The following is a 27,797-nucleotide window of genomic DNA, read 5'->3' as shown; positions in this document are numbered from 1 at the left end:
AAATAAGATCAACACAGAACAGAGTTTACATAGTTGTAGAGCAAGCCAGCCAGCACATACACCATAAATCCATCTGATCTACACACCAGTCTCCTTACATGTGCTCTCCTCAATGGAGATGATACTGCTCAGGTCTTGCACCAGCTAACTTTAGAAGGTTATCACAACACATATTGACATGTTTTAAGATCTGACCCCTGTTTATCCAGTATTAGGTGGTACCTCTTTTGAATTACTTTACAAAGTCCTCGGGCTATTTAGACCTGCTTCTTCCTTGGTGTAGTGTAAACGTGCCCTAGCCCTGGATCTATACAGATGAGGCACTGCAGTGCAAAGACTGATTTCATTCGATGTCACATAAAGCACCACTTTCTTATTAAGGAGTGAAAGGTTATTTATTTCCTCTTTTATGTGTGCACAGCCCTGGAAGTGCACTTTTATGAGCATGGTAGCTCCCTAAGATTTATAAACATATTCCATAACAGCACACTTAATCGAGGTTATTTTTCTCCATTTAAGCTCTTTGGTAAATATGTATACTGTCTAAGACCTTTAATGTCTGTCATGTTATAATATTGGCTTCGTATATGATTTATTTATTTAAACCCTCTGTGCAACTTTATCCTTTTACACCTCTAACTCCACTCTAAGATTACTGCGTATGTTCATCTCTCCAATACTTTTTTTGCATTCACTTTCTCAGTGATACCCTCGCTTATGAAATTCATACTGGACTGTAGTAATATTTTTCTTCTTTAGCAAAGAAGAAATGGTTTGGCTCAGCCAGCAGGACGGTTGATTTTTAATTTGGCCGCCAGTTGTCTGTTTTTTGTTGTGAAATGGTGTTTATTATATGCAGTGAAACTCTCAAACTATTCGTTGACTTAAATATTAATTTGCTTGTTCTTTTTTTGCACGCGGATTTGTGGCAAAGTATAATGAAACGAACACAGTTATAGTGTAATCATTTAGTGTTAATCTTTCACGTGCAGAGATGAAATTGAACTCAGAGTGTCGCTGTTCACCAGCAGAGGAAACACGTTTCCACCCCTTGCTCGTGCTTTGTTACCCCAGGCTTCATCTTCTCCTTGTCAAATTGTACCCTTGGATGTGCTTTGGTCAGCCGTTCGCTTCAGATGCACAGTTTACTACTGGTTTTTGATATGTTATATCGGACCGCACAGATAGTTGGATAAGCAACGCCGTTTTTGAGTTGTTTTCATTCTTGTCTCAGGATGGCACACAATGGATACCCAGCGGCTGGCCTGCTTTACAGCTTTGCTTTTTTTCTTCTGCTGCTTCACATCGGTAACGGAGACATGAGCTTTTCCATTCCCGAGGAAATGAAACCCGGATCTGTCATAGGAAATATAGCAAAGGACCTCGGCTTGAACGTGGGGAAATTATCTGCTCGAAAGGCCCGCATTGACAGCGAGCTAAACCGTGAACGGTACTGTGACATAAATCTTAACACTGGAGATTTGATTGTAGCTGAACGAATTGACAGAGAGGCGCTTTGCGGCGAAAAGGCATCTTGTATCCTTCAATTTGAGTTAATATTAGAGGCACCTCTGGAGTTGCACCGCATTTCACTACAAATACAGGATATCAACGATAATCCGCCTGTTTTTAGTAAAGATGATATCAAGATAGAAATCAATGAACTGGCTATGAAAGGATCTCGCTTCCGTGTTTTGGAGGCACACGATATAGATATCGGGCAAAACGCCGTTCAAAGCTATGCGTTACAGACAAACAATTATTTAACGTTGAAAATTCAATCAGAATCAGATGGGGGTAAATTTGCAGAGCTGGTGTTGAATAAGGAATTAGACCGCGAGGAACAGCAGGAATTGCAATTATTGCTCACTGCACTAGATGGAGGCAGTCCTCAAAGAACTGGCACTGCGACTGTGCATGTGACTGTACTGGATGCTAATGATAACGCCCCAGTGTTTAGTCAGACAGTGTATAAAGCCAGTCTGCCTGAAAACGCACCTCTAGATACTGTAGTGGTTACAGTGGCTGCAACTGATGCAGATGAAGGTTTAAATAGTGAGGTGACTTATGAATTAAGCCGTGTTTCAGAAACGAGTAGAAGAGCATTTGCTTTAAATCACAACACAGGAGAAATTAAAGTAATAGGGCCTTTGGATTTTGAGAAAGTGCCAATATATGAAATGCGTGTAGCCGCCAAAGATGGATATGGCCTTACTTCAGATTCCAAAGTGATAATTGAAATCTCCGACGTGAATGACAACCCACCTGAAATCAATTTGAAATCCCTGACTACTCCCATACCTGAGAACGTGTCACCTGGTACAGAGGTGGGCATCATTAACGTGCAGGATAGAGACTCTGAGAATAACAGACAGGTCCGCTGCTCCATTCAGCAAAACGTCCCTTTTAAGTTGGTTCCTTCTATTAAAAACTATTATTCTCTGGTGACCACAGGACAACTGGACCGCGAACTAGTGTCCGATTATAACTTTACAATCAGTGCCACTGACGAGGGCTCTCCACCTCTGTCCTCCTCTAAAAGTGTTCAGTTATCTGTAGCAGACATCAACGACAACCCACCTGTGTTTGAGGAACAGTCCTACAGCGCATATGTGAGTGAAAATAACAAACCTGGCTCCACTTTATGTTCCGTTACTGCTCGAGACCCCGACTGGAGACAAAACGGTACAGTGATTTATTCTCTGTTAGCTGGTGAGGTGAACGGTGCCCCGGTGTCCTCCTATCTATCTGTTAACGGAGACACGGGGGTGATCCACGCTGTGAGGTCGTTTGATTATGAACAGTTCAGGAGTTTTAAAGTCCACGTGATGGCCAGAGACAACGGTTCTCCTCCGCTCAGCAGCAACGTGACCGTCAGTGTCTTCATCTCGGATGTGAATGACAACTCTCCTCAGATACTGTACCCCGCCCCGGAGGGCAACTCCTTCATGACCGAGCTGGTCCCCAAAGCTGCACACGGAGGCTCTCTGGTGTCCAAAGTGATAGCGGTGGACGCGGACTCCGGACAGAACGCCTGGCTGTCCTATCATATAGTCAAATCCACTGATCCGGGACTTTTCACTATTGGTCTCCACAGCGGAGAGATCAGGACACAGCGGGACATTTCTGAGTCTGACAGCATGAAACAGAACCTTATTGTGGCAGTGAAAGATAACGGACAGCCCTCTCTCTCTGCCACCTGTTCCATGTATTTACTGATTTCTGATAACTTGGCTGAGGTGCCAGAACTGAAGGATATTTCTTATGATGAGAAGAACTCCAAACTGACCTCTTATCTGATCATCGCGCTGGTGTCTGTGTCCACCTTTTTTCTGACCTTCATCATCATCATCCTGGGTGTGAGGTTTTGTCGCAGGAGAAAGCCCAGACTGTTGTTTGATGGAGCAGTTGCCATCCCCAGCGCTTATCTCCCTCCTAATTACGCAGATGTTGACGGAACAGGAACTTTACGCAGCGCTTACAACTATGACGCCTACCTGACAACAGGTTCTAGGACCAGTGACTTTAAGTTCGTCAGTTCTTACAATGACAACACACTGCCTGCTGACCAGACTCTGAGGAAGAGTCCATCAGACTTTGCTGAGGCCTTTGGGGATTGTGATAGTTCTCCTGAGGTAGGAACTGTTCAAAGTACTTCATTGTTCACAATGCATTTTGGCTGGTTTAATGTACGTCTTACTGCAGCATCTGTGCGTTATATTACCGTGTTTATGTCTTTGCAATTTAAAAGTGTTTGTTTGATCGTTGAAGCAAAGTGTTTATCTAATGGAGGGAAACGAGTGTTTTGGTCAAGCCTTCTTTTTTTAATTATACGTCAGCAAATAATCACATGTTAATTACGCAGATGTTGACGGAACAGGAACTTTACGCAGCGCTTACAATTATGACGCCTACCTGACAACAGGTTCTAGAACCAGTGACTTTAAGTTCGTCAGTTCTTACAATGACAACACACTGCCTGCTGACCAGACTCTGAGGAAAAGTCCATCAGACTTTGTTGATGCCTTTGGTACCCCAGATGAGTCTCCAGAGGTAGGCCTCATACAATTCTGTATCTAACATTCAACCTTGATTGTGACCTTCCAATAGTGTGGCCATACATTTCAAATAGCCTTGCATTTAAATATTTTAGTATGCATTGGATCATTTAAGCTACGAACAACCGTGTGCCTTTTGTATGCAATTTGTTTTCTGGCATGAGCATATTTATGATGTGAAATAACATAGTGGGTCTGATTTGAATTTTGCTTGATTTGAATTCATTGGCTGTGACACTTTTCCTGCAGTGGTTGATTATGATTTCATACTTTTTTTTCACAAACTCTTGATCATATGCTTTTGAAATGAAGGTTACCGCCCAGTACGCATTAATGTGATAATTTGCAGGTAAAAAGAGGTCTGTGCATCTTTAAGTTTTTCATTACAGCCTATATCAATGGCTATATTTCCGTGTGTTATTAAGACCCACTACACTCTGATATATAGTTGTTTAAATGCTGTTGACACAACAGTCACCTAGGTAACACACTATGGTATGGGTACATGATCAGGCATGATTTAATGCATGAAAAAGCATGAAAAAAGTCATGTAGTACTTCATGAACTATCAGGAATGTCCAAGAATTAATAATATGTCCTGTGCGAGTTAATATGATCAGACTGATCAAAACTGACGAGTCACAGCAGTGCACATGTTGAATTCCATGATTAACTAAGCATTACTTTGTCATTACTTCATCATAGTTGTGACACTTCAAATAAAGTGGTGACCAGGTCCATATTTAATACTGATAAACAGCATGTGATTAATGGTGGTGTACTATATATCTTTGTGACCCCTCAAATAAAGTCATCCCTTCTGTGTGTTTAGGCATGCATATAGAGAAAATGCAAATGCAAATTAGATCCTAATTTTGGATTCCATTTCAATTATTAATACTAGTTAGGAAAAGAAAAGTTCTATGTATAACATAGCTTAAAGCTCACAAACCATTTAAGATAACTCATGTATAATAAACTTTGATTGACAATTCAAAGCCAACAAAGTAAATTTTTCACATACTATGTCACGTAAGAAAGCAAAGACCCAAGATACATGTAAATTGCATTCACTGTCCAATAGTTTATCATGCTGTCATGATTTCTTTATCTACAATTATTCACCATGCCGTGAACTTCCAAAACGCAGGTACTCATATTTGTTGATCTTGATGGTCTTTTGTTATGGCTTGTCCCAAACTAACAAAAGCTCAAAGAAATTCATAAATAAAACAGGCCTTTACAAGCAAAATTAAACCAAAAAGGAGCACAACTCAAATAAAATTCTTCTCTCTAAAACTTTTTAAGGCCGACATTTGTTTCTTTTGCATCTTTGTTGCGGTTGCTCGACAGCGTCATCCAACTATTGCCTGCACCTGATTCCATTAATGTGGCAGAGTGGAGCAAGCTATTTGCTCATTTATTACTTTTGCCAACCTTTCACCTATAGGTCGCATTACTTTCTTAAAACAAAACAAAACTGCTTCTATACATACCATGTTGAAATTGTTAAATCATTTGTTAGAGGTGTCACAAAGATGATTGATAAGCAACAAATGGTTAATACACCACCATTGATCACACATTAGTTATCAGTATTAAAGAGGCACCAGGTCACTACTTTGTGTGAAGTGCCACAAACATGATGAAGTAATGACAAAGTAATGCTTAGTTAATCATGATCACAACACCTGGAATTCAACATGTGCACTGCTCTGACTGGTCAGTTTTTTGGCCTGTCACTTTAACTGCAGACTTAATTAGGAAGAAGACATGGACATCATTAATAACTCAGAAATCATGAGTGGGATACCTTAGTTATTGCGTTAATTAAGGTACTGTTCTTGCATTAAGTTATTCATAGTTTAATATTAATTCTTGGACTATCCTGATAATTCATGAAGTACTCATGGATCTATTACTGTTTTTTTTCATGTATTAAGTCATGCATGAATTCATGATTATTCATATACCCTTACAATAAAGTGTTACCGGTTACATGTAACCCAAACATGGTTGTTTTTTTCTCAATTAAATTTAGGCCGTTTTTTTACCATGATGCCAGAGGTTCTTTTCACCTGCATATAAACATATCCATTTTTACTGCATATTTGTGACCACAATCTGTACATTGGGTTCATCACTTGCTTTTGGACATGCTGTTATTTGTTCCTGTCATCCCAGCAAACCTCAAAGTAGCAGTAATCAAAGTTTGAATTTTTATATGTGGTACTTTTTAGAAACGCAAGCTGACCAGACATGCCTACTTCAGCGCCATATTTGATTACATTTCAAGCGACTGTTGTAAATGTGATATTGGCTGTCAGCTTTTATCACATTTGGATGTTCTTAATTGGTGAAAAAACAGAAAGCTTGTTCAATGAAGCTTACTGAGCGTATTAAGTTGCCCTCAGACATTGCCTAACCCACACATGCCTATTGAACTTCATAGTAACATGTATTTGTTGTTAACCACGGAATGATGCACAGAGAAAATAAAATAGCCTCCCATTTTATATTGACATCATGTTTAAATAAGATATGATTCTTTTGTAGGCCTTGTGATGTTTTAAATTTGAACACGTTTAAGCCATTGCCAGTTTGTAAATGTTGTAATACATCCCAAAACCAGAATTATATTTTATCCTCATTGGTCAGTCCGTATTATTTATAATTTAAGAAAAGACATGTTAAATGAGGGAAAGCTTTGGGTCTACTCTTTGCCGTTCAAACGCTGTCCATGGTGCTGAATAGTGTTTTCTCTAAATGCGCCTATCATACCAAACCCAAAACATCCCATTAAAATAGCTCACTTTCACTTCACGTCTTAACATTGAATTAGGGCATTACAGTGTTGATCATGGCAGCAACTGTGGTATTTTATGCTGGGCTTATAGTTGTTTATTTGTAATATTCCAAGTAAACTCACGGCGTCGCTGTTCACTCGCAGATATGAGGAGGTTCATATCTCCACCCACTGCAAAAGGAGTAATTCAAGCATTAAAACCAGAGCTGCCATTGTTGCAGGAGCGGCATACCTTCATTTACTACTACTACGTTTGAATTTTATCAGCAACAAGGGAATTTTACGTGTCCGTGTCATCTTTCGGGAGGAGCAATGGACCTCAAAGGACAATCGTTGTTGAGCTTTGTCTGCAGCTTTGCTGTCTTTGTCCACATCATCGCTGCAGACCTCAGCTATTCTGCTCCGGAGGAGATGAGACCCGGATCCATTGTTGGAAATATCGCCAAGGACCTCGGGTTGGAAGCTGGAAAATTGTCGACGCGTAAAGCCCGTATTGATACCGAGGAAAGCTATCAGCACTACTGCGATATTGATCTAAAAACAGGAAATTTTGTCATCAGGGAAAAGATTGACAGAGAGGAGCTGTGTGGGGAGAAGGTTTCATGTATGCTTAAATTTGAATTAGTCGTAGAGAGCCCTTTGGAGCTGCACCGCATTTCACTGCTGATTCAGGATGTAAACGACAATTCACCCGTTTTTCCAAAGGATACAATTAAACTGGAAATAGGAGAATCGGCCGACAAAGGTGCTCGATATCGCCTTAACGAGGCACATGACGCTGACATCGGACAAAATACGGTTAAACAATACAGTTTACAAGATAATGAACACTTTGTTTTATCTGTTCGAGAAGATACTGATGGATCTAAAAACGTCGAGCTGGTGTTGGACAAAGAGCTAGACCGTGAAAAAGAACACGATTTAAATTTCGTGATGATTGCCGTTGATGGTGGCAATCCACAAAGATCAGGAACTGCCAATATACACGTCACTGTGCTGGATGCTAATGATAACGCCCCAGTGTTTGACCAAACCTTTTACAAAGCCAGTCTACCTGAAAACTCTGCCCTTGATACTATAGTCGTCACTGTAAGTGCAAGTGATGCAGACGAGGGAGTCAATGGGGAGGTGACATATGAGTTTAGCCGCATCTCAGAAAGGGCTAAAAAGATTTTCTCATTAGACAGTAAAACTGGAGAGATAAAAGTGATAGGATCACTTGATTTCGAAAGTAATTCTAAATATGAAATGCGCATCGATGCCAAAGATGGTTATGGACTTTCTTCTGATTCCAAAGTAATGATTGAAATCACTGATGTGAATGATAATGCTCCAGTGATATATCTGAAATCCCTAACTAACCCCATACCTGAGAGCGTGTCACCTGGTACAGAGGTGGGCATCATTAACGTGCAGGATAGAGACTCTGACACTAACGGACAGGTCCGCTGCTCCATTCAGCAAAACGTCCCTTTTAAGTTGGTTCCTTCTATTAAAAACTATTATTCTCTGGTGACCACAGGACAACTGGACCGTGAACTAATGTCTGATTACAACATTACAATCAGTGCCACTGACGAGGGCTCTCCACCTCTGTCCTCCTCTAAAAGTGTTCAGTTATCTGTAGCAGACATCAACGACAACCCACCTGTGTTTGAGGAACAGTCCTACAGCGCATATGTGAGTGAAAATAACAAACCTGGCTCCACTTTATGTTCCGTTACTGCTCGAGACCCCGACTGGAGACAAAACGGTACAGTGATTTATTCTCTGTTAGCTGGTGAGGTGAACGGTGCCCCGGTGTCCTCCTATCTATCTGTTAACGGAGACACGGGGGTGATACACGCTGTGAGGTCGTTTGATTATGAACAGTTCAGGAGTTTTAAAGTCCACGTGATGGCCAGAGACAACGGTTCTCCTCCGCTCAGCAGCAACGTGACCGTCAGTGTCTTCATATCGGATGTGAATGACAACTCTCCTCAGATACTGTACCCCGCCCCGGAGGGCAACTCCTTCATGACCGAGCTGGTCCCCAAAGCTGCACACGGAGGCTCTCTGGTGTCCAAAGTGATAGCGGTGGACGCGGACTCCGGACAGAACGCCTGGCTGTCCTATCATATAGTCAAATCCACTGATCCGGGACTTTTCACTATCGGTCTCCACAGCGGAGAGATCAGGACACAGCGGGACATTTCTGAGTCTGACAGCATGAAACAGAACCTTATTGTGGCAGTGAAAGATAACGGACAGCCCTCTCTCTCTGCTACCTGTTCCATGTATTTACTGATCTCTGATAACTTGGCTGAGGTGCCAGAACTGAAGGATATTTCTTATGATGAGAAGAACTCCAAGCTGACCTCTTATCTGATCATCGCGCTGGTGTCTGTGTCCACCTTCTTCCTTACCTTCATCATCATCATCCTGGGTGTGAGGTTTTGTCGCAGGAGAAAGCCCAGACTGTTGTTTGATGGAGCAGTTGCCATCCCCAGCGCTTATCTCCCTCCTAATTACGCAGATGTTGACGGAACGGGAACTTTACGCAGCGCTTACAATTATGACGCCTACCTGACAACAGGTTCTAGAACCAGTGACTTTAAGTTCGTCAGTTCTTACAATGACAACACACTGCCTGCTGACCAGACTCTGAGGAAGAGTCCATCAGACTTTGCTGAGGCGTTTGGGGATTGTGGTGATTCTCCTGAGGTAAGAGCATCAAGCATTTGCTCTATTATTTTATCAGTAAAAATAAGGCTACTTACAAAGTTCAACAGAAGCATTCGATGCATCACTGGATTCAGTGGAGGTAGGCTTCACTTAAAAATAGTTTTCATGTATTGATACGCAAAGAATAATTTCCGTTGTGCTGAACGACTGAGAAATATTATTTATTTCTGGCATGTTGTCTCATTAGTTAATCACGTTTAAGTTGTCAATGTCAATATCTTAAATATATAAATAGATTATCTAAACCTAATTCCAACCACTATAATTCCAATAAATTAAATTTTTTTTGAAGACAATTTAGGGTTCTGCTCAAATAAGTCTCATTTTCGTTTTATGATCCTTCGCTGTCCATGGTCCTTAACACAACTAACCTCGATATTTAGCCCCTTTGAAACCATACTGTATGAAACAGACCTTGGCTGTATAAAATAGTTGTAAAGCTTTGCTTTTTACATATTTTTTATTTTTTTGTTGCTCAGTTATTACTCTTATGCAGTTATCCACAGCACACTATTGTGTTTGATTTAGGACAAAATTCTACATTTGTGACTAGAGAAATACAACCTACTTGCAATGCAATCAAATCCAGCAATCATAACTTCTACTTCTGTTACAATCATTTTTACCTGTTCAAAAGTGTTGATTCAACTTTTCTAGGTTGTTGGTTGTGGTGATGTTGTATTTAATTGCATTATAGTTGCAGGTATATTTATAATAGTGTTTGCTAATTTACATATTTAATTGAATCGTAGAAACACTTACTAATACCACGCAGTCCAATACAGGCCTGTCTTATTGCATTGCAAAACATCATAATGGGTGTTTCTATTTTTGTTGTCCTTCAGTGTTTATTCCCTCGTGGAAAATGTAAGTGCACATGACAAACTCCTAATCTGCCAGTGTCACGTAATGTCATCTATCGGTCTATCTTTCAATTTATCAGAGGTGAAGTTTCTTCAGATGAATTGAGTTGCATGTGCTGTGTCAACAACATTCAGGTGACTATATTTTGTAATCTTTCGGACATGCTCTGAGTGTCGCTGTCTACCAATAGAAAAGTGAAATAGGCTGCATATGAAGTCGTCAAGCGTCTCCACCCAGTCTTCCTCCTCTTTGTTGGCCATTCCGCTATTTGTCTCGGATCATTCACATATGTATATTTTCCTGTGTGTTTGTGAGGAATACTGATCTCGTCTTCATAGTTGTTGAGTCGTTTTGATTGCTGAAGGATGGCATATAACGGATTGCAAGTGAACCTTTTCTGCGGCTCACTTCTTTTGCTTGTGGGATTACAGCTGTGTTATGGCGACGTGAGCTATTCTTTTCCGGAGGAAATGAAACGCGGATCAGTGATTGGAAACATAGCCAAGGATCTTGGGCTTCAAGTAAGCAGACTTCCACCTCGGAAGGCTCGAATTGTCCTCGAAGGAAACCGTAAACGTTACTGTGAGATAAACGTTGATACCGGGGAACTGGTCGTCGCTGATCGGATTGACCGAGAGGAGCTTTGTGGAGCGAAGATTTCATGTATTTTGAAATGTGAATTGGTGCTCGAGGATCCGCTCGAATCGCATCGGATATCTTTGCAGATTCAGGATGTAAATGACAATCCACCAGTCTTCGTTAAGGATGCCGTTAAACTGGAAATAAGTGAATCAACTAACAAAGGCTCTCGCTACAGAATAAATGCGGCACGTGATGCAGACATAGGACAAAACGCCGTGCAAAACTATATTTTACAAAAAAATAATTATTTTGCTCTCAATGTATTAACCAATTCTGTTGGTACAAAATACAGTGAGATCATTTTAGACAGAGAATTAGATCGTGAAGAAGAGCAAGAGGTGAGCTTATTGCTGACAGCCGTCGATGGTGGCAACCCACAGAGATCAGGTACCGCAGTCATACAAATCACTGTACTGGATGCTAATGATAACGCCCCAGTTTTCAGCCAGGCCGTCTATGAGGCTACTCTACCTGAAAACTCTCCTGTAGACACTGTAGTAATGACAGTGAGTGCTACTGATGCAGATGAGGGCGTGAATGGTAAAGTAACATATGAATTCAGTGGAATAAGTGACATTGCAAAACAAATATTTGCTTTAAATGAATATACTGGAGAAATTACAGTAGCAAAAAATGTTGACTACGAAGAAGAAACAAAATTTGAAATGCTAATTGAGGGAAAAGATGGCTATGGCCTTTCTTCAGAAACAAAGGTAGTAATAGATATAACTGACGTGAATGACAATGCCCCCGTGATACATATTAATTCATTATCAAACCCCATACCTGAGAACGTGTCACCAGGTACAGAGGTGGGCATCATTAACGTGCAGGATAGAGACTCTGAGAATAACAGACAGGTCCGCTGCTCCATTCAGCAAAACGTCCCTTTTAAGTTGGTTCCTTCTATTAAAAACTATTATTCTCTGGTGACAACAGGACAACTGGACCGTGAACTAGTGTCTGATTACAACATTACAATCAGTGCCACTGACGAGGGCTCTCCACCTCTGTCCTCCTCTAAAACTGTTCAGTTATCTGTAGCAGACATCAACGACAACCCACCTGTGTTTGAGGAACAGTCCTACAGCGCATATGTGAGTGAAAATAACAAACCTGGCTCCACTTTATGTTCCGTTACTGCTCGAGACCCCGACTGGAGACAAAACGGTACAGTGATTTATTCTCTGTTAGCTGGTGAGGTGAACGGTGCCCCGGTGTCCTCCTATCTATCTGTTAACGGAGACACGGGGGTGATCCACGCTGTGAGGTCGTTTGATTATGAACAGTTCAGGAGTTTTAAAGTCCACGTGATGGCCAGAGACAACGGTTCTCCTCCGCTCAGCAGCAACGTGACCGTCAGTGTCTTCATATCGGATGTGAATGACAACTCTCCTCAGATACTGTACCCCGCTCCGGAGGGCAACTCCTTCATGACCGAGCTGGTCCCCAAAGCTGCACACGGAGGCTCTCTGGTGTCCAAAGTGATAGCGGTGGACGCGGACTCCGGACAGAACGCCTGGCTGTCCTATCATATAGTGAAATCCACTGATCCGGGACTTTTCACTATCGGTCTCCACAGCGGAGAGATCAGGACACAGCGGGACATTTCTGAGTCTGACAGCATGAAACAGAACCTTATTGTGGCAGTGAAAGATAACGGACAGCCCTCTCTCTCTGCCACCTGTTCCATGTATTTACTGATTTCTGATAACTTGGCTGAGGTGCCAGAACTGAAGGATATTTCTTATGATGAGAAGAACTCCAAACTGACCTCTTATCTGATCATCGCTCTGGTGTCTGTGTCCACCTTTTTCCTGACCTTCATCATCATCATCCTGGGTGTGAGGTTTTGTCGCAGGAGAAAGCCCAGACTGTTGTTTGATGGAGCAGTTGCCATCCCCAGCGCTTATCTCCCTCCTAATTACGCAGATGTTGACGGAACAGGAACTTTACGCAGCGCTTACAACTATGACGCCTACCTGACAACAGGTTCTAGGACCAGTGACTTTAAGTTCGTCAGTTCTTACAATGACAACACACTGCCTGCTGACCAGACTCTGAGGAAAAGCCCATCAGACTTTGCTGAGGCATTTGGAGGTTGTGATAGTTCTCCTGAGGTAGGCAAACCCTCTAATATAATCTCTCCACAACGTTTAAAACGTTACTTTATAAGGTATTCTTCAGTTTTGTTTTGATTGTTTACATTTTTCTTGGCTTTTTCAGTTTTTGTGATTGGAAACCGACATTTTTAGGGGCACAATGGGTGTAACAATTAATGTTGCTGTCCAAAGGCTGTTGAATTGTGATGTTGGATGTTATCTAATGCTATTAGGAGGGTTATTTTCCCAGGGCTCTGCTCTTCCCACCTTGCACACCCTCACACACTACTGTGCCATGTGTCCATACTCATTATGTCTCTGTCCCTGGTGCTGAAAAGAGTTTTATCCTGAGCTTCTTTGTTTGAGTCAATTTGCCATACTTATTTTGTCTTTGTTGCCATTTGGAAAATATATTGTTGTAAGATCAGATAAGTCAAGATATACTTTTAATGTCCCCGTAGGGACATTTGTTCTTGACTAAATCTACTTTTTTCACATTACTTTTTTCAGTTAGTTACTTAATGGGGATGGGCTGATACAGAAAACATATCAATGATATCCCATCAGTATACTTGGTCTTTTAGCCTAAATTGTCTTTGTAAAACAACTTAATTGTTAAAAAAAATAAATCCAAACACTCGTTCATAAAACATTTGGTTTTATGTTAAAGTGCTTGCTAACCCCTTTCCATTGATATAGAAATATCACAACATAGCACTCTGTTTAGTTGAAGTTTCATTTTTTTTGCTTCCAAGCCTCATTATCCCAAAAATTGATCCAAAGACTATATGTATGTTTTTAATCGAAATACTTGCAGTCACACATTTTTCATATTACCCGTGAGTAATCATCGAAAAGCTGAACCGACTTTTCAATAGATTATTATTTATGAATATTACAGAGCTGCCTATGTTTTCACCTAACATTACTTTTTAATGTAAATGGTCTATCAGAGTTGTTTCATATGCACGTAACAATTACGAGATTGAGCTGACATTAAAGCCTGCCGTTGTGGTATTGGTACTATGCAGCATTTATCAAAACGATATGCAATCTGCGCCGATCTGAACTTTTCCTGTAGACCAGTGATGGTCGTGAAGGCTGCATTTTCCATTACCCCTGGCCTACAGTAGTGATGAAATGGATAAATAATGGCCACAGTTTCGTTATTATTAATTTGATTTTGCAGTTTGTCTTCTGACGCTCCTGATAAATATGGGCCCTGGTTCGTGGTGCCTTGTTACATTATAGTTTTGTATCTGTCCATGGTGCTGAAACCAACTCAATCCTTACAGATTCCCACTCCTGCCACTGCAGTGAAATAAAAGCAGTTTTATTGAGGTAAAACACTGGCATTTACAACAGAAAACTCTCCTCTACTTTGTTTTTGTAATGTTCATCGATATATGTTTGGATCTGACTGCAGCCTGGACTTTGTAGTTTTTTTAATCTTTCTCATCAGAGTACTGAATTATTTGAATAGTTTGTAATACATACAAGTTGCTCACAGTGTCGCTGTCCACCAGCTTTACTTAATGGTGCTACATTATGTTACCCTACACGCCTGCACATTTCTAAATCACGATAGATTGTCTGTTGGTGAAAGCAGCGAAGTCGCACCATCTATAATCAGACTGCGCTTTTAGTCCGAGGAGGATTCCGGTTGGCTGGTTATTTTTTTATTCTATAAGTCTTCGTTGTGGTGGATTTAACACTGATCTTGCAGGAAAATGGGACACAAAGCATTTTCCGTGCTCGGCCTGCTTCCCTCTTTGGGAGTATTTCTTCTGGCGCTGCAAACCGTCCGTGGAGATGTGTCTTATTCTTTTCCAGAGGAGATGAAACGCGGCTCAGTTGTTGGAAATATAGCGACAGATATTGGCCTTGAGGTGGGCAAACTGACCGCCCGAAAGGGTCGTATTGATGCAGACGGAAACAACAAACGGTATTGTGACGTTAATCTCAGTACTGGAGATATCATTGTTGCCGACAGGATGGACAGAGAGGGGCTTTGTGGCAAAAAGGCATCTTGCGTTTTAAAACAGGAGTTTGTTTTAGAGAACCCTTTAGAGCTGCATCGCATTAGTGTTCACGTTCAAGATATTAACGATAATTCACCGCAGTTTAAAAAGAATACAATAAAATTTGAAATTAGTGAATCGGCTTCTAAAGGAAGTCGCTACCGTCTAGATGAGGCCCACGATGCAGATATTGGACAAAACGCCATCCAGGGCTATAGCATCGAGGCAAACGAAAACTTCAGACTGAATATTATTGCAAAAAGCGGAGGAGGAAAATACAGCGAGTTAGTTTTAGAGAAGGAGCTGGATAGAGAACAACAACAGGAGCTAACGATTGTGCTTGTGGCCACAGACGGAGGCTCTCCTCAGAGATCAGGTACTGCAGTCATTCACGTCACTGTACTGGATGCTAATGATAACGCCCCAGTGTTCAGCCAGGCCGTTTATAAAGCCAGTCTGCCTGAAAACTCTCCTTTAGACACTGTAGTGGTCACAGTGAGCGCTACTGATGCAGATGAGGGAATCAATGGAGAGGTGACTTATGAATTTGATCATATCACTGATGAAAGTAACAACGTGTTTTCTCTTGATCAGACAACTGGTGAAGTGAAAGTAAGTGGATCAATAGATTATGAGGAGTTGTCAGCCTATGAACTGCAAATTACAGCCAAGGATGGTCTTGGATTAGTGTCATCCTCTACATTAATGATTGATATCACAGATGTCAATGACAATGCCCCTCTTACTTTCATTAAGTCACTGACAAATCCCATAGCAGAAAATACCCTACCTGGTACAGAGGTGGGCATTATTAACGTGCAGGATAGAGACTCTGAAAATAACAGACAAGTCCGCTGCTCCATTCAGCAAAACGTCCCTTTCAAGTTGGTTCCTTCTATTAAAAACTATTATTCTCTGGTGACCACAGGACAACTGGACCGTGAACTAGTGTCTGATTACAACATTACAATCAGTGCCACTGACGAGGGCTCTCCACCTCTGTCCTCCTCTAAAACTGTTCAGTTATCTGTAGCAGACATCAACGATAACCCACCTGTGTTTGAGGAACAGTCCTACAGCGCATATGTGAGTGAAAATAACAAACCTGGCTCCACTTTATGTTCTGTTACTGCTCGAGACCCCGACTGGAGACAAAACGGTACAGTGATTTATTCTCTGTTAGCTGGTGAGGTGAACGGTGCCCCGGTGTCCTCCTATCTATCTGTTAACGGAGACACGGGGGTGATCCACGCTGTGAGGTCGTTTGATTATGAACAGTTCAGGAGTTTTAAAGTCCACGTGATGGCCAGAGACAACGGTTCTCCTCCGCTCAGCAGCAACGTGACCGTCAGTGTCTTCATATCGGATGTGAATGACAACTCTCCTCAGATACTGTACCCCGCCCCGGAGGGCAACTCCTTCATGACCGAGCTGGTCCCCAAAGCTGCACACGGAGGCTCTCTGGTGTCCAAAGTGATAGCGGTGGACGCGGACTCCGGACAGAACGCCTGGCTGTCCTATCATATAGTCAAATCCACTGATCCGGGACTTTTCACTATCGGTCTCCACAGCGGAGAGATCAGGACACAGCGGGACATTTCTGAGTCTGACAGCATGAAACAGAACCTTATTGTGGCAGTGAAAGATAACGGACAGCCCTCTCTCTCTGCCACCTGTTCCATGTATTTACTGATCTCTGATAACTTGGCTGAGGTGCCAGAACTGAAGGATATTTCTTATGATGAGAAGAACTCCAAACTGACCTCTTATCTGATCATCGCACTGGTGTCTGTGTCCACCTTTTTTCTGACCTTCATCATCATCATCCTGGGTGTGAGGTTTTGTCGCAGGAGAAAGCCCAGGCTGTTGTTTGATGGAGCAGTTGCCATCCCCAGCGCTTATCTCCCTCCTAATTACGCAGATGTTGACGGAACAGGAACTTTACGCAGCGCTTACAACTATGACGCCTACCTGACAACAGGTTCTAGGACCAGTGACTTTAAGTTCGTCAGTTCTTACAATGACAACACACTGCCTGCTGACCAGACTCTGAGGAAAAGTCCATCAGACTTTGCTGAGGCATTTGGAGGTTGTGATAGTTCTCCTGAGGTAGGCAAACCCTCTAATATAATTTCTCCACAGCGTTTAAAACCTTTTTTATATGGTATTCTTCAGCTTTGTTTTGAGTGTTTACATTTTGCTTGGTCTCTTCAGTTTTTGTGATTGGAAACAGACATATGCATTGTGCAATGGGTGTAACAATTAATGATGGTGTCCAAAGGCTGTTGAGTTGTTATGCTGGATGTTATTTAATGCTATTTGAAGGGTTGTTTTCCAAGGGTCCTGCTCCTCCCACCTTGCACACACTTGCACACTACTCTGCCATGTGACCGTACTCATCATATCTCTGTCCCTGGTGCTGAAAACAGTTTTATCTTGAGCTTCTTTGTTCAATGCAATTTGCCATACTTCTTATGTCTTTGTTGCCATTTGGAAAATATACAAACATATGTAGTATGATTAGATCAGACACTATATACTTTTAATGTCCCCGTAGGGACATTTGTTCTTGTCTGTCCTGTAGTCCCACAAGAGGTAAAATCATACATGCTACACACTAAAACATCCCAACAACGCATAGCTTCATAATAACACATAACAACACATAGCTTCATAAAAACCTTAAAAAGGGTGTTTTTCAAAGCATTCCAGATGTCATGGTACATCACAACAATTGTTATAGTGCAGCAATTTAATAGTTTAATTTTAGTAATTAAAAAAATTTATTAATTTTTTGCTCCAGTTAAATTGTATTTGTTTACGATTTATGTAGTATAGAGTTCTGAAGAATCCTGAAGAATATTCAGATATGACTGCATTGGAAGAACAAAGTATGGCATGTATATAAAGAGTGTAAAAGCTGTATTTTTCTCTCATTGCTTGACATTCCCATGGATTCCCATGGATGCCCATGGTGAAATGCCCCATATTCAGCAAAGTTAGTGCCTTGTAAACATGCAGTTTCACCTGTAAGCAGTCATTACAGCTTATGTGATTGAAACTGGGGGGCTTCATGTGTCAAAGTATGGAATATTAACAATTTCTTTAGAAACTGTGTCTTACAGATTGGGCTTCATACTGTTGCAGTATGACTGTATTTGGCAACAAAATGCATTTAGGACAGTATTACACTAATGGCGAGTTTGATTACTCCTTTCCAACTAAAAGCCCTTACATATAGAATTTGACGACTACCCAATCCTTGAATAGGAGGATTTTTACATAAAAGGTCAGACCTCAGTGTTACTTCAGCTACCTCAATCCATAGTCAGTTGTTTGCTGACCTCTTCTTAATGTCTCCTTTACTTAATATGTTAATTTAAGATTTACAAAAGCCTTTTTTTGCCGTCAAATATTTTTTTCAGTACAACTATATTAAGCAAGTAGAGCAGTTATTTGTACAGCGGCTTTGAAATGGGTTAGGTTGACACTTTCTTATGTTGTCAAGTGATGTCCTGTGTGTCCATACTGGCTTAGGAGGAAAGGTAAACTATAGGTGCATAGCTGCATGGATTAGTTGGTCTCTCTATTGTCTTCATGACAATGCAGGGGGTCGGTTATGTTTTCTTACTATACCAGCACTCAACTTTAACTATACAACTTTATGCTGCAGACATAGATAACCATACAACCGCGTTTGTAATATCAGCAAGCTTTTGTTTTCATGTTTCAAACAAGTGGAGTGATGATGACCTCAGTGCTTTAGGGTCTTTGCTTTCACTGATACCTCATCTGATGAACTTTAAGAAAACTACAGACTGCTGTTCCAAACTTTATCACAACATAAACTTATCAAAATTTGGTGGATAACACAATCTAGTATAGAGACGCGTGTTGCAATTTACTTTGCTTTCAGTTGGCAAATAAAATTGAGTCCTATAAGATAAGCTTTTGCCTCGGTGCTCAGTGAGGCACAACATGACTGTCATTTAGAAATAAGAAGTGTGGGTCACTGAATGGCACCAGTGCTGTCACACTAATATCTTAGTTTAGTTTGAAGTATGCCATCTTTTTTGGAGATTTCATCATCTATCTACACAGCAACATTTTTTGTATTCAGTTTAAGTTGGTCTATTAAACAAGTTCAAATGATTTATATATTCTTCAGCTAGTAAATTATAATCCAGTATAATACTAAACATATATTTTTAGTTGTAGTATTTGATTTCGGTATTTTTGACGGGCTTTACATATGTTTAATGAAGCTTCAACTTTCATCAAACATCTTTTTTTCATACTACACACATTAAAAAAAATCCAGCGAATATGTTAGCAATTTTAAACAATATTCACTGCAGAAATGTTTGGGCTATCGGTCTCCATGTTTCTCTTTTATAAACCTGTTTGTCCCTCATTTGTTCCTGCCTGTGATGGTAGATAGAGTCATGCTGGTCTCTAATCTGAAAGTCTGCTGAAGAGATGATTAATACTTAGTAAAAGCAGTGCTTTGTGTGACATTGTTACCTAACCTTACTCTGTTTAATTTGGGATTATGGCTCAATTTTCTGTTGCATTTTTTCATGCAGTTAATCAGAGTATCTGTGTACATTATTTCATCTTTGAACCAGGTTTTGATTAATTATTTTTTCAAATAATAATCAACTATAGCAATTAGTACTGTGGAATACAGTGTCTTTTGCAGTATTACATATATTAAGGGTTGATTTGTTTTGCAGCTTATGAAGAACACAATGCAGAAAATATTCAGTAGTCAATAAATAACACTGTAGCCTCTACAAATACGGCAATCACACAAGGGATAAGGCCATCACAACAGTTTCATGGCTATTTATAGTATAGTAAATATACCCATTACACAGTCTATTACAATGTTGTTATAATAAACAAATAATGGCTAAATAACAACATGTTTTGCCTTGATAGAATTAGTGAAGTTGTCAACTTGTTTTAGTTTGCAGTGCTATAACTGATTGAAACTCTTGGTGTCACTGTGCACCAACAAAGGCCGAAAGTGTCCCCAGCTTCATCCATTCTTTTCCACCATTGCAAAGCTTATTGTGGTGCCGTGTGTCCGTCGGTTAAGGACGATACAAAAGGCTGTCTTTGTGAATGATATTCGGATATAACGAGGAATACAGCCGTCTTTGACCACTTTGAAAGAATTGGCCAGGGGAGGATGAACGCTCGGTCGATCATGGGAAATACAGTGCACAGAGGATTTTCTATGAATCGCTTTTGTGTTGTTTTGCTTTTCATCAGCCTGCATTTTGCGTATGGAGACGTGAGCTACTCTGTCGCAGAGGAGATGAAACGCGGGTCAGTCATTGGAAATATAGCCACAGATCTCGGCCTCGGGATTGCCACACTGTCCTCGCGTAAAGCCCGCATTGACACGGACAGGAATGACAAGCGCTACTGTGATATTAACCTGAGCACCGGAGATTTGATTGTTACGGACAGGATCGACAGAGAGGGTCTTTGTGGTAAGAAGGCGACGTGCGTTTTAAAAGAAGAGCTCGTTTTGGAAAACCCTTTAGAGCTTCACCGTATCAGTATTCATGTGCAAGATATAAACGACAACGCCCCACAGTTTAGTGAGGACTTGATTTCATTTGAAATAAGAGAATCAGCAGACAAAGGAGCTAGATTCTTACTCACTGAAGCCCATGATGCAGACATCGGTACAAATACTGTGCAGCGCTACAATTTACAAAATAATGAGCATTTCACAATTAATGTAAATACAGAGGGCAGTGGACGGAAACACTCCGAATTGGTGTTGGTAAAAGAATTAGACAGAGAGCAAGAGAAAGACCTAAGATTAGTGCTTACAGCTCTAGATGGAGGCTCTCCTCAGAGATCAGGTACTGCGATCATTCACGTCACTGTGCTGGATGCTAATGATAACGCCCCAGTGTTCAGCCAGGCCGTTTATAAAGCCAGTCTGCCTGAAAACTCTCCTTCAGATACAGTAGTTGTTACAGTGAGCGCTACTGATGCAGACGCAGGACCCAATGGGGACATTACGTACAATTTTGATCATGTATCTGATGAGCATGTCTCTTTGTTCAAACTCGATCATAAGACAGGAGAGATAAGAGTCGTCGGCTCAATTGATTATGAGACTGAGACCTCCATTGAACTGCGAGTAAGAGCAAAGGATGGACCAGGTCTTACCTCGTATTGTACAGTGATTATAGATATAACAGATGTCAATGACAACCCACCTGCTATCAGTTTGAAGTCACTGACTAACCCCATACCTGAGAACGTGTCACCTGGTACAGAGGTGGGCATCATTAACGTGCAGGATAGAGACTCTGAGAATAACAGACAGGTCCGCTGCTCCATTCAGCAAAACGTCCCTTTTAAGTTGGTTCCTTCTATTAAAAACTATTATTCTCTGGTGACCACAGGACAACTGGACCGTGAACTAGTGTCTGATTACAACATTACAATCAGTGCCACTGACGAGGGCTCTCCACCTCTGTCCTCCTCTAAAACTGTTCAGTTATCTGTAGCAGACATCAACGACAACCCACCTGTGTTTGAGGAACAGTCCTACAGCGCATATGTGAGTGAAAATAACAAACCTGGCTCCACCTTATGTTCCGTTACTGCTCGAGACCCCGACTGGAGACAAAACGGTACAGTGATTTATTCTCTGTTAGCTGGTGAGGTGAACGGTGCCCCGGTGTCCTCCTATCTATCTGTTAACGGAGACACGGGGGTGATCCACGCTGTGAGGTCGTTTGATTATGAACAGTTCAGGAGTTTTAAAGTCCACGTGATGGCCAGAGACAACGGTTCTCCTCCGTTCAGCAGCAACGTGACCGTCAGTGTCTTCATATCGGATGTGAATGACAACTCTCCTCAGATACTGTACCCCGCCCCGGAGGGCAACTCCTTCATGACCGAGCTGGTCCCCAAAGCTGCACACGGAGGCTCTCTGGTGTCCAAAGTGATAGCGGTGGACGCGGACTCCGGACAGAACGCCTGGCTGTCCTATCATATAGTCAAATCCACTGATCCGGGACTTTTCACTATCGGTGTCCACAGCGGAGAGATCAGGACACAGCGGGACATTTCTGAGTCTGACAGCATGAAACAAAACCTTATTGTGGCAGTAAAAGATAACGGACAGCCCTCTCTCTCTGCCACCTGTTCCATGTATTTACTGATTTCTGATAACTTGGCTGAGGTGCCAGAACTGAAGGATATTTCTTATGATGAGAAGAACTCTAAACTGACCTCTTATCTGATCATCGCGCTGGTGTCTGTGTCCACCTTTTTCCTGACCTTCATCATCATCATCCTGGGTGTGAGGTTTTGTCGCAGGAGAAAGCCCAGACTGTTGTTTGATGGAGCAGTTGCCATCCCCAGCGCTTATCTCCCTCCTAATTACGCAGATGTTGACGGAACAGGAACTTTACGCAGCGCTTACAACTATGACGCCTACCTGACAACAGGTTCAAGAACCAGTGACTTTAAGTTCGTCAGTTCTTACAATGACAACACACTGCCTGCTGACCAGACTCTGAGGAAAAGTCCATCAGACTTTGCTGAGGCGTTTGGAAATTGTGATAGTTCTCCTGAGGTAAGAACACATTTCATATGACTCAACTGAACATGTGTTCATCGTCCTAAAGAAGCTGCAATTTTCTTTTTTGCTCTCTTCAGTTACATTGGTATTTTCTGTGGTTTTGATTAAATATTCTTTTCAATAGTTTTCTTTAAAATTCTTGATGATGCCTTAATGATTTAGGTTTTGGTAATATTTTTATTCGGGGATCCTATCGTGTTCAAATGTTTGTCTATCTGCTCACATGATTGACATTTTTGCTCTAGAAAAGGAAAACCTTTTAAATGTTGTCCTTTGTACTCTCTCCATGGTGCTGATCTCCATTTGTGAGACATTTTCAGGGATAATTGACCTCTTTCCTTTATTCTATTTTCATTCTGCCCTAGAATTGATACTCAGATGGATCTTATTACTGGTTAACGATATTGGCACACTCTTTTAGAGCCCTATGAATATCAAAGGTGAGCATCTTTGTCTGTTCTGCTTTAGTAATCCTTCCTTTATCTGCTGTGGTTTTGAGTGATGTGGGCATTGTTGAAAATACGTTCTCCCTTATTTACCTTAAATGAATATGGTCCTCACTTGTTGACATAATATGGTATATCCTTTTCTAGGCCTTTGCATGATTCAGTATTTGTCTTATTTTCCTTTGTAGATACACTTATTTTTTGTTGTCCATGCAAACCTAATTACAAAACTTAAACTTGAGTAGTTGTACTGACAATCAGAGGTGTTTTGACATAATTATCATATACTTGAGTGATCAGTTTCTAAATTAAAAGATGCGCCTTATCAGGTCTGACTTCTTTGGGGGATATGTAAGACACTTTTGTCATGTACAAATTGACCTTTTCTTGACAATGATAATCAAATAAGCTAACGTGCCAGCGAGAGATGGAAAAGTGACAAAATCATATATCTCCATTCAAATGCAAGAAATTGCAAACACGTTTTTTTGACAAAGCACAGAACTAGTTCATCTTTTTTCTCATCAAACTTATATAGTGTATTATTTGATGAATTTTACTGTTCTAATAATACATTTAATGTCAGCATTGTTTTCTTGGGCTTTGTAACAGCTGTTGGTCATTCTTTCTGAAACTGTGCCAACATTCAGAGTTAAATCAGTGAACAATTGCATCATGTTTAAAGCTCTAAATGCAAAAATAGATGTCTTATGTTACTGATGTTTACAACAACAAAAATATTTTTTGTTACTCATGAGGGTAAATTCATGCATTTATACAGATCGTTATTTTTGAGAGAAACATATGTCTGATGTTTTGGTCTCCTCCAAGTTGTCAACATCTTTCAGGACAATCATTATGTCAATAGATCTGTGTGTCTTTACAGTGAATTAACATAAAGTACAAAACTGTTGGTGATATGGTTGGAGGCACACGACTCTTCAATTTACAGTCTGAATTCAAATGATTGTTCAGTAGGTTTAATCTCATTGATTAAAATGCTTAAATATGTTTTCACATATTTCAATCTAAACAATTACAAGATAAAGAGTGTGTGAGCAAAAATGAGAAACAAGAAGATATTTAACAACATTTTCCTCTATTTTATCTCAAATGAAGGTTTCTCCCCTCTAAGTGTATGTGTTGTGTCTATATTTAAACATGCCAAAATGTATGTGAAAACATTTTATTGTTTTGGAGACACAGTTTGAATAGTTTTATGTTGATCCCCACGTTTTGTGTTGCTTTATTTACATCACAAGGGGGCAGAACAGTCTTGTATAAAGGTATGTTACTCCTAAAATGCCAAAGTTATTATTACTATTATTATTTTAGTTGTTTTGATTAATAAGGTTCTATGAACCCGTCTACCAGCACATCAAAAATCCTACATTGCCTTGTTATACCCAGAGACATACTCATGGTGTCAGTATGTACCAGTAAACGAGAGGGCTCGGTCATTCTCCACCCTTCTGTCTCAGCGAATTTAAAGCCTGATTCTGCTGTTGTAGTTGACAAAAACGCTTCGTGATATGACCGCAGTGTGAAGACTTTCTATATTGGAGGAAATCACAGCTGCATTGTGGATATATTTTGACCTACTTGGCAGCAGTAGTGGTATTCCTCGCAGTAACAATGGGAAGCAGCAGATTTGCGCTGCTCTGCGGCCTTGCTTTTGTTTTTCTTGTCCTCCACCCCGTCTATGGAGACGTGAGCTACTCTGTACCGGAGGAGATGAAACGTGGATCTGTAATTGGAAATATCGCTAAGGATCTGGGACTTGATTTGGGCAGACTGTCTGCTCGTAAGGCCCGTATCGATACTGAGGATAACAGCGTCCAGTACTGCGGTGTGAATCTCAACACCGGAGACTTGATCGTACAAGAAAGGATCGACAGAGAAGGGCTTTGTGCGAAAAAGGCATCATGTGTTCTAAAACAGGAACTCGTGCTGGAAAATCCTTTAGAGCTGCACCGTATTAGTATCCGAGTTCAAGATATTAATGATAATTCACCGCAGTTTAAAGACGAGTCACTTAAAATTGAAATTCGTGAATCAGCGGACAAGGGTGAACGATTTCTTCTTGGAGAAGCACATGATGGAGACATCGGAGAAAATGCTGTTCAGAGCTACTCACTTCAGCAGAATGATCATTTCAAATTAAATGTAAACACGAAATCTGGCGGACGGAAATATTGTGAACTAGTTTTAGACAAAGAATTAGACAGAGAGGACAAAAAAGAGATTATGTTGTTGCTTACCGCATTTGATGGAGGCTCTCCTCAGAGATCAGGTACTGTAGTCATACACGTCACTGTACTGGATGCTAATGATAATGTACCAGTGTTTAGCCAGGCCGTTTATAAAGCCAGTCTGCCTGAAAACTCTCCTCTGGATACATTGGTGATCACAGTGAGTGCTACTGATGCAGACGAAGGTTTAAATAGCGAAATTACTTATGGATTTGATCATGTTTCAGATGAAAATAGCAACGTTTTTTCTTTAGACTCTAAAACGGGAGAAGTGAGAGTAGCTGCAGCTATTGATTATGAGAAAGTGTCTTCATATGAAATGCAGATAAGTGCAAAAGATGGTCTGGGGTTAGTGTCATACTCAACCTTAAATATTGAGATTACTGACATAAATGACAACGCACCAGTTATAAACATAAAGTCACTGACTAACCCCATACCTGAGAACGTGTCACCTGGTACAGAGGTGGGCATCATTAACGTGCAGGATAGAGACTCTGAGAATAACAGACAGGTCCGCTGCTCCATTCAGCAAAACGTCCCTTTTAAGTTGGTTCCTTCTATTAAAAACTATTATTCTCTGGTGACCACAGGACAACTGGACCGTGAACTAGTGTCTGATTACAACATTACAATCAGTGCCACTGACGAGGGCTCTCCACCTCTGTCCTCCTCTAAAAGTGTTCAGTTATCTGTAGCAGACATCAACGACAACCCACCTGTGTTTGAGGATCAGTCCTACAGCGCATATGTGAGTGAAAATAACAAACCTGGCTCCACTTTATGTTCCGTTACTGCTCGAGACCCCGACTGGAGACAAAACGGTACAGTGATTTATTCTCTGTTAGCTGGTGAGGTGAACGGTGCCCCGGTGTCCTCCTATCTATCTGTTAACGGAGACACGGGGGTGATCCACGCTGTGAGGTCGTTTGATTATGAACAGTTCAGGAGTTTTAAAGTCCACGTGATGGCCAGAGACAACGGTTCTCCTCCGCTCAGCAGCAACGTGACCGTCAGTGTCTTCATATCGGATGTGAATGACAACTCTCCTCAGATACTGTACCCCGCCCCGGAGGGCAACTCCTTCATGACCGAGCTGGTCCCCAAAGCTGCACACGGAGGCTCTCTGGTGTCCAAAGTGATAGCGGTGGACGCGGACTCCGGACAGAACGCCTGGCTGTCCTATCATATAGTGAAATCCACTGATCCCGGACTTTTCACTATCGGTCTTCACAGCGGAGAGATCAGGACACAGCGGGACATTTCTGAGTCTGACAGCATGAAACAGAACCTTATTGTGGCAGTGAAAGATAACGGACAGCCCTCTCTCTCTGCCACCTGTTCCATGTATTTACTGATTTCTGATAACTTGGCTGAGGTGCCAGAACTGAAGGATATTTCTTATGATGAGAAGAACTCCAAACTGACCTCTTATCTGATCATCGCGCTGGTGTCTGTGTCCACCTTTTTCCTGACCTTCATCATCATCATCCTGGGTGTGAGGTTTTGTCGCAGGAGAAAGCCCAGACTGTTGTTTGATGGAGCAGTTGCCATCCCCAGCGCTTATCTCCCTCCTAATTACGCAGATGTTGACGGAACAGGAACTTTACGCAGCGCTTACAACTATGACGCCTACCTGACAACAGGTTCTAGAACCAGTGACTTTAAGTTCGTCAGTTCTTACAATGACAACACACTGCCTGCTGACCAGACTCTGAGGAAGAGTCCATCAGACTTTGCTGAGGCGTTTGGGGATTGTGATAGTTCTCCTGAGGTAAGAGCATCAAACATTTGATCCATTATTTTATCAAGAAAAAAAGGCTACTCACTTTTTCAGACTTGCGACTGGTGCTGAAGTGATACTGATATAATCCGTATTTTTAAATATCAATAAAGCTTTTTTCCAATATTGGTTAGATGTTTTCTTCGCTAAGACAATACCAGCTCATATCAGTGATATATATGTCATGCATTTTGTGCTCACTGTACAGTAGTTGTCCTTAGTTGCTCATGGGGGCTGTCTTTGTAGCTATTTTGGTACTTGCACACTGAAAATTATAATAATTATATTATTCTTAGCTTTTTAAATGTATTCGTTCCTCATTTCGTTAATGCTCATCAAAGATTTTGTCATTTTTTTGATAATTTCCTTGCTTTTGCTCTCTAATATGGGCTTGGTCTCAGTGGTTGTTGTTGTGGCTAAGAATGATCAGATTGACTCGTTCTTCACATAGGAAAAAACAAAACTTGTAAATCA

At 41.1% G+C, this 27,797-nt stretch overlaps 6 protein-coding genes across 6 annotated transcripts; all 6 read left to right on the top strand.

Annotated features, from left to right (window-relative positions):
* The first annotated feature begins 986 nt into the window (after positions 1-986).
* LOC141775921 (protocadherin beta-16-like) lies at positions 987-4,903 on the top strand. Its single transcript, XM_074649660.1, has 3 exons — positions 987-3,651; positions 3,866-4,053; positions 4,892-4,903. Exons 1-3 carry the CDS (start codon positions 1,236-1,238, stop codon positions 4,901-4,903), a joined length of 2,616 nt encoding a protein of 871 aa, XP_074505761.1. The 5' UTR covers positions 987-1,235.
* Positions 4,904-6,983: 2,080 nt separating this feature from the next.
* On the top strand, positions 6,984-10,470 carry LOC141775920 (protocadherin beta-15-like). Its single transcript, XM_074649659.1, has 2 exons — positions 6,984-9,568; positions 10,435-10,470. The coding sequence occupies exons 1-2, from the start codon at positions 7,178-7,180 to the stop codon at positions 10,468-10,470; spliced, it is 2,427 nt and encodes an 808-aa protein (XP_074505760.1). The 5' UTR covers positions 6,984-7,177.
* Positions 10,292-13,464, top strand: LOC141774834 (protocadherin beta-15-like). Its single transcript, XM_074647649.1, has one exon. The coding sequence runs from the start codon at positions 10,819-10,821 to the stop codon at positions 13,291-13,293; it is 2,475 nt and encodes an 824-aa protein (XP_074503750.1). The 5' UTR covers positions 10,292-10,818; the 3' UTR covers positions 13,294-13,464.
* Positions 13,465-14,927: 1,463 nt separating this feature from the next.
* LOC141775919 (protocadherin gamma-A11-like) lies at positions 14,928-17,817 on the top strand. The gene is made up of 2 exons (XM_074649657.1): positions 14,928-17,327; positions 17,803-17,817. Exons 1-2 carry the CDS (start codon positions 14,928-14,930, stop codon positions 17,815-17,817), a joined length of 2,415 nt encoding a protein of 804 aa, XP_074505758.1.
* Positions 17,818-20,302: 2,485 nt separating this feature from the next.
* On the top strand, positions 20,303-23,447 carry LOC141775918 (protocadherin beta-15-like). The gene is made up of 2 exons (XM_074649656.1): positions 20,303-22,836; positions 23,436-23,447. The coding sequence occupies exons 1-2, from the start codon at positions 20,416-20,418 to the stop codon at positions 23,445-23,447; spliced, it is 2,433 nt and encodes an 810-aa protein (XP_074505757.1). The 5' UTR covers positions 20,303-20,415.
* Positions 23,448-24,734: 1,287 nt separating this feature from the next.
* On the top strand, positions 24,735-27,335 carry LOC141775917 (protocadherin beta-15-like). The gene has a single exon (XM_074649655.1). The coding sequence runs from the start codon at positions 24,924-24,926 to the stop codon at positions 27,333-27,335; it is 2,412 nt and encodes an 803-aa protein (XP_074505756.1). The 5' UTR covers positions 24,735-24,923.
* Positions 27,336-27,797: the final 462 nt, after the last annotated feature.

This window comes from Sebastes fasciatus, chromosome 10 (assembly GCF_043250625.1).
Source record: "Sebastes fasciatus isolate fSebFas1 chromosome 10, fSebFas1.pri, whole genome shotgun sequence".
Lineage (NCBI taxonomy): Eukaryota > Metazoa > Chordata > Actinopteri > Perciformes > Sebastidae > Sebastes > Sebastes fasciatus.
This window is presented reverse-complemented; position numbering and strand designations above follow the sequence as displayed.

Bases quoted from the DNA above. Each gene is read 5' to 3' on its own strand.
- LOC141775920 (XM_074649659.1), top strand. From the start codon at position 7,178: ATGGACCTCAAAGGACAATCGTTGTTGAGCTTTGTCTGCAGCTTTGCT. The intron at 9,569-10,434 runs GTAAGAGCATCA...GTTGTCCTTCAG, and splicing joins ATTGTGGTGATTCTCCTGAG to TGTTTATTCCCTCGTGGAAA.
- LOC141775917 (XM_074649655.1), top strand. From the start codon at position 24,924: ATGGGAAGCAGCAGATTTGCGCTGCTCTGCGGCCTTGCTTTTGTTTTT.
- LOC141775919 (XM_074649657.1), top strand. From the start codon at position 14,928: ATGGGACACAAAGCATTTTCCGTGCTCGGCCTGCTTCCCTCTTTGGGA.
- LOC141775921 (XM_074649660.1), top strand. From the start codon at position 1,236: ATGGCACACAATGGATACCCAGCGGCTGGCCTGCTTTACAGCTTTGCT. The intron at 3,652-3,865 runs GTACTTCATTGT...TTAATTACGCAG, and splicing joins TGAGGTAGGAACTGTTCAAA to ATGTTGACGGAACAGGAACT.
- LOC141774834 (XM_074647649.1), top strand. From the start codon at position 10,819: ATGGCATATAACGGATTGCAAGTGAACCTTTTCTGCGGCTCACTTCTT.
- LOC141775918 (XM_074649656.1), top strand. From the start codon at position 20,416: ATGAACGCTCGGTCGATCATGGGAAATACAGTGCACAGAGGATTTTCT.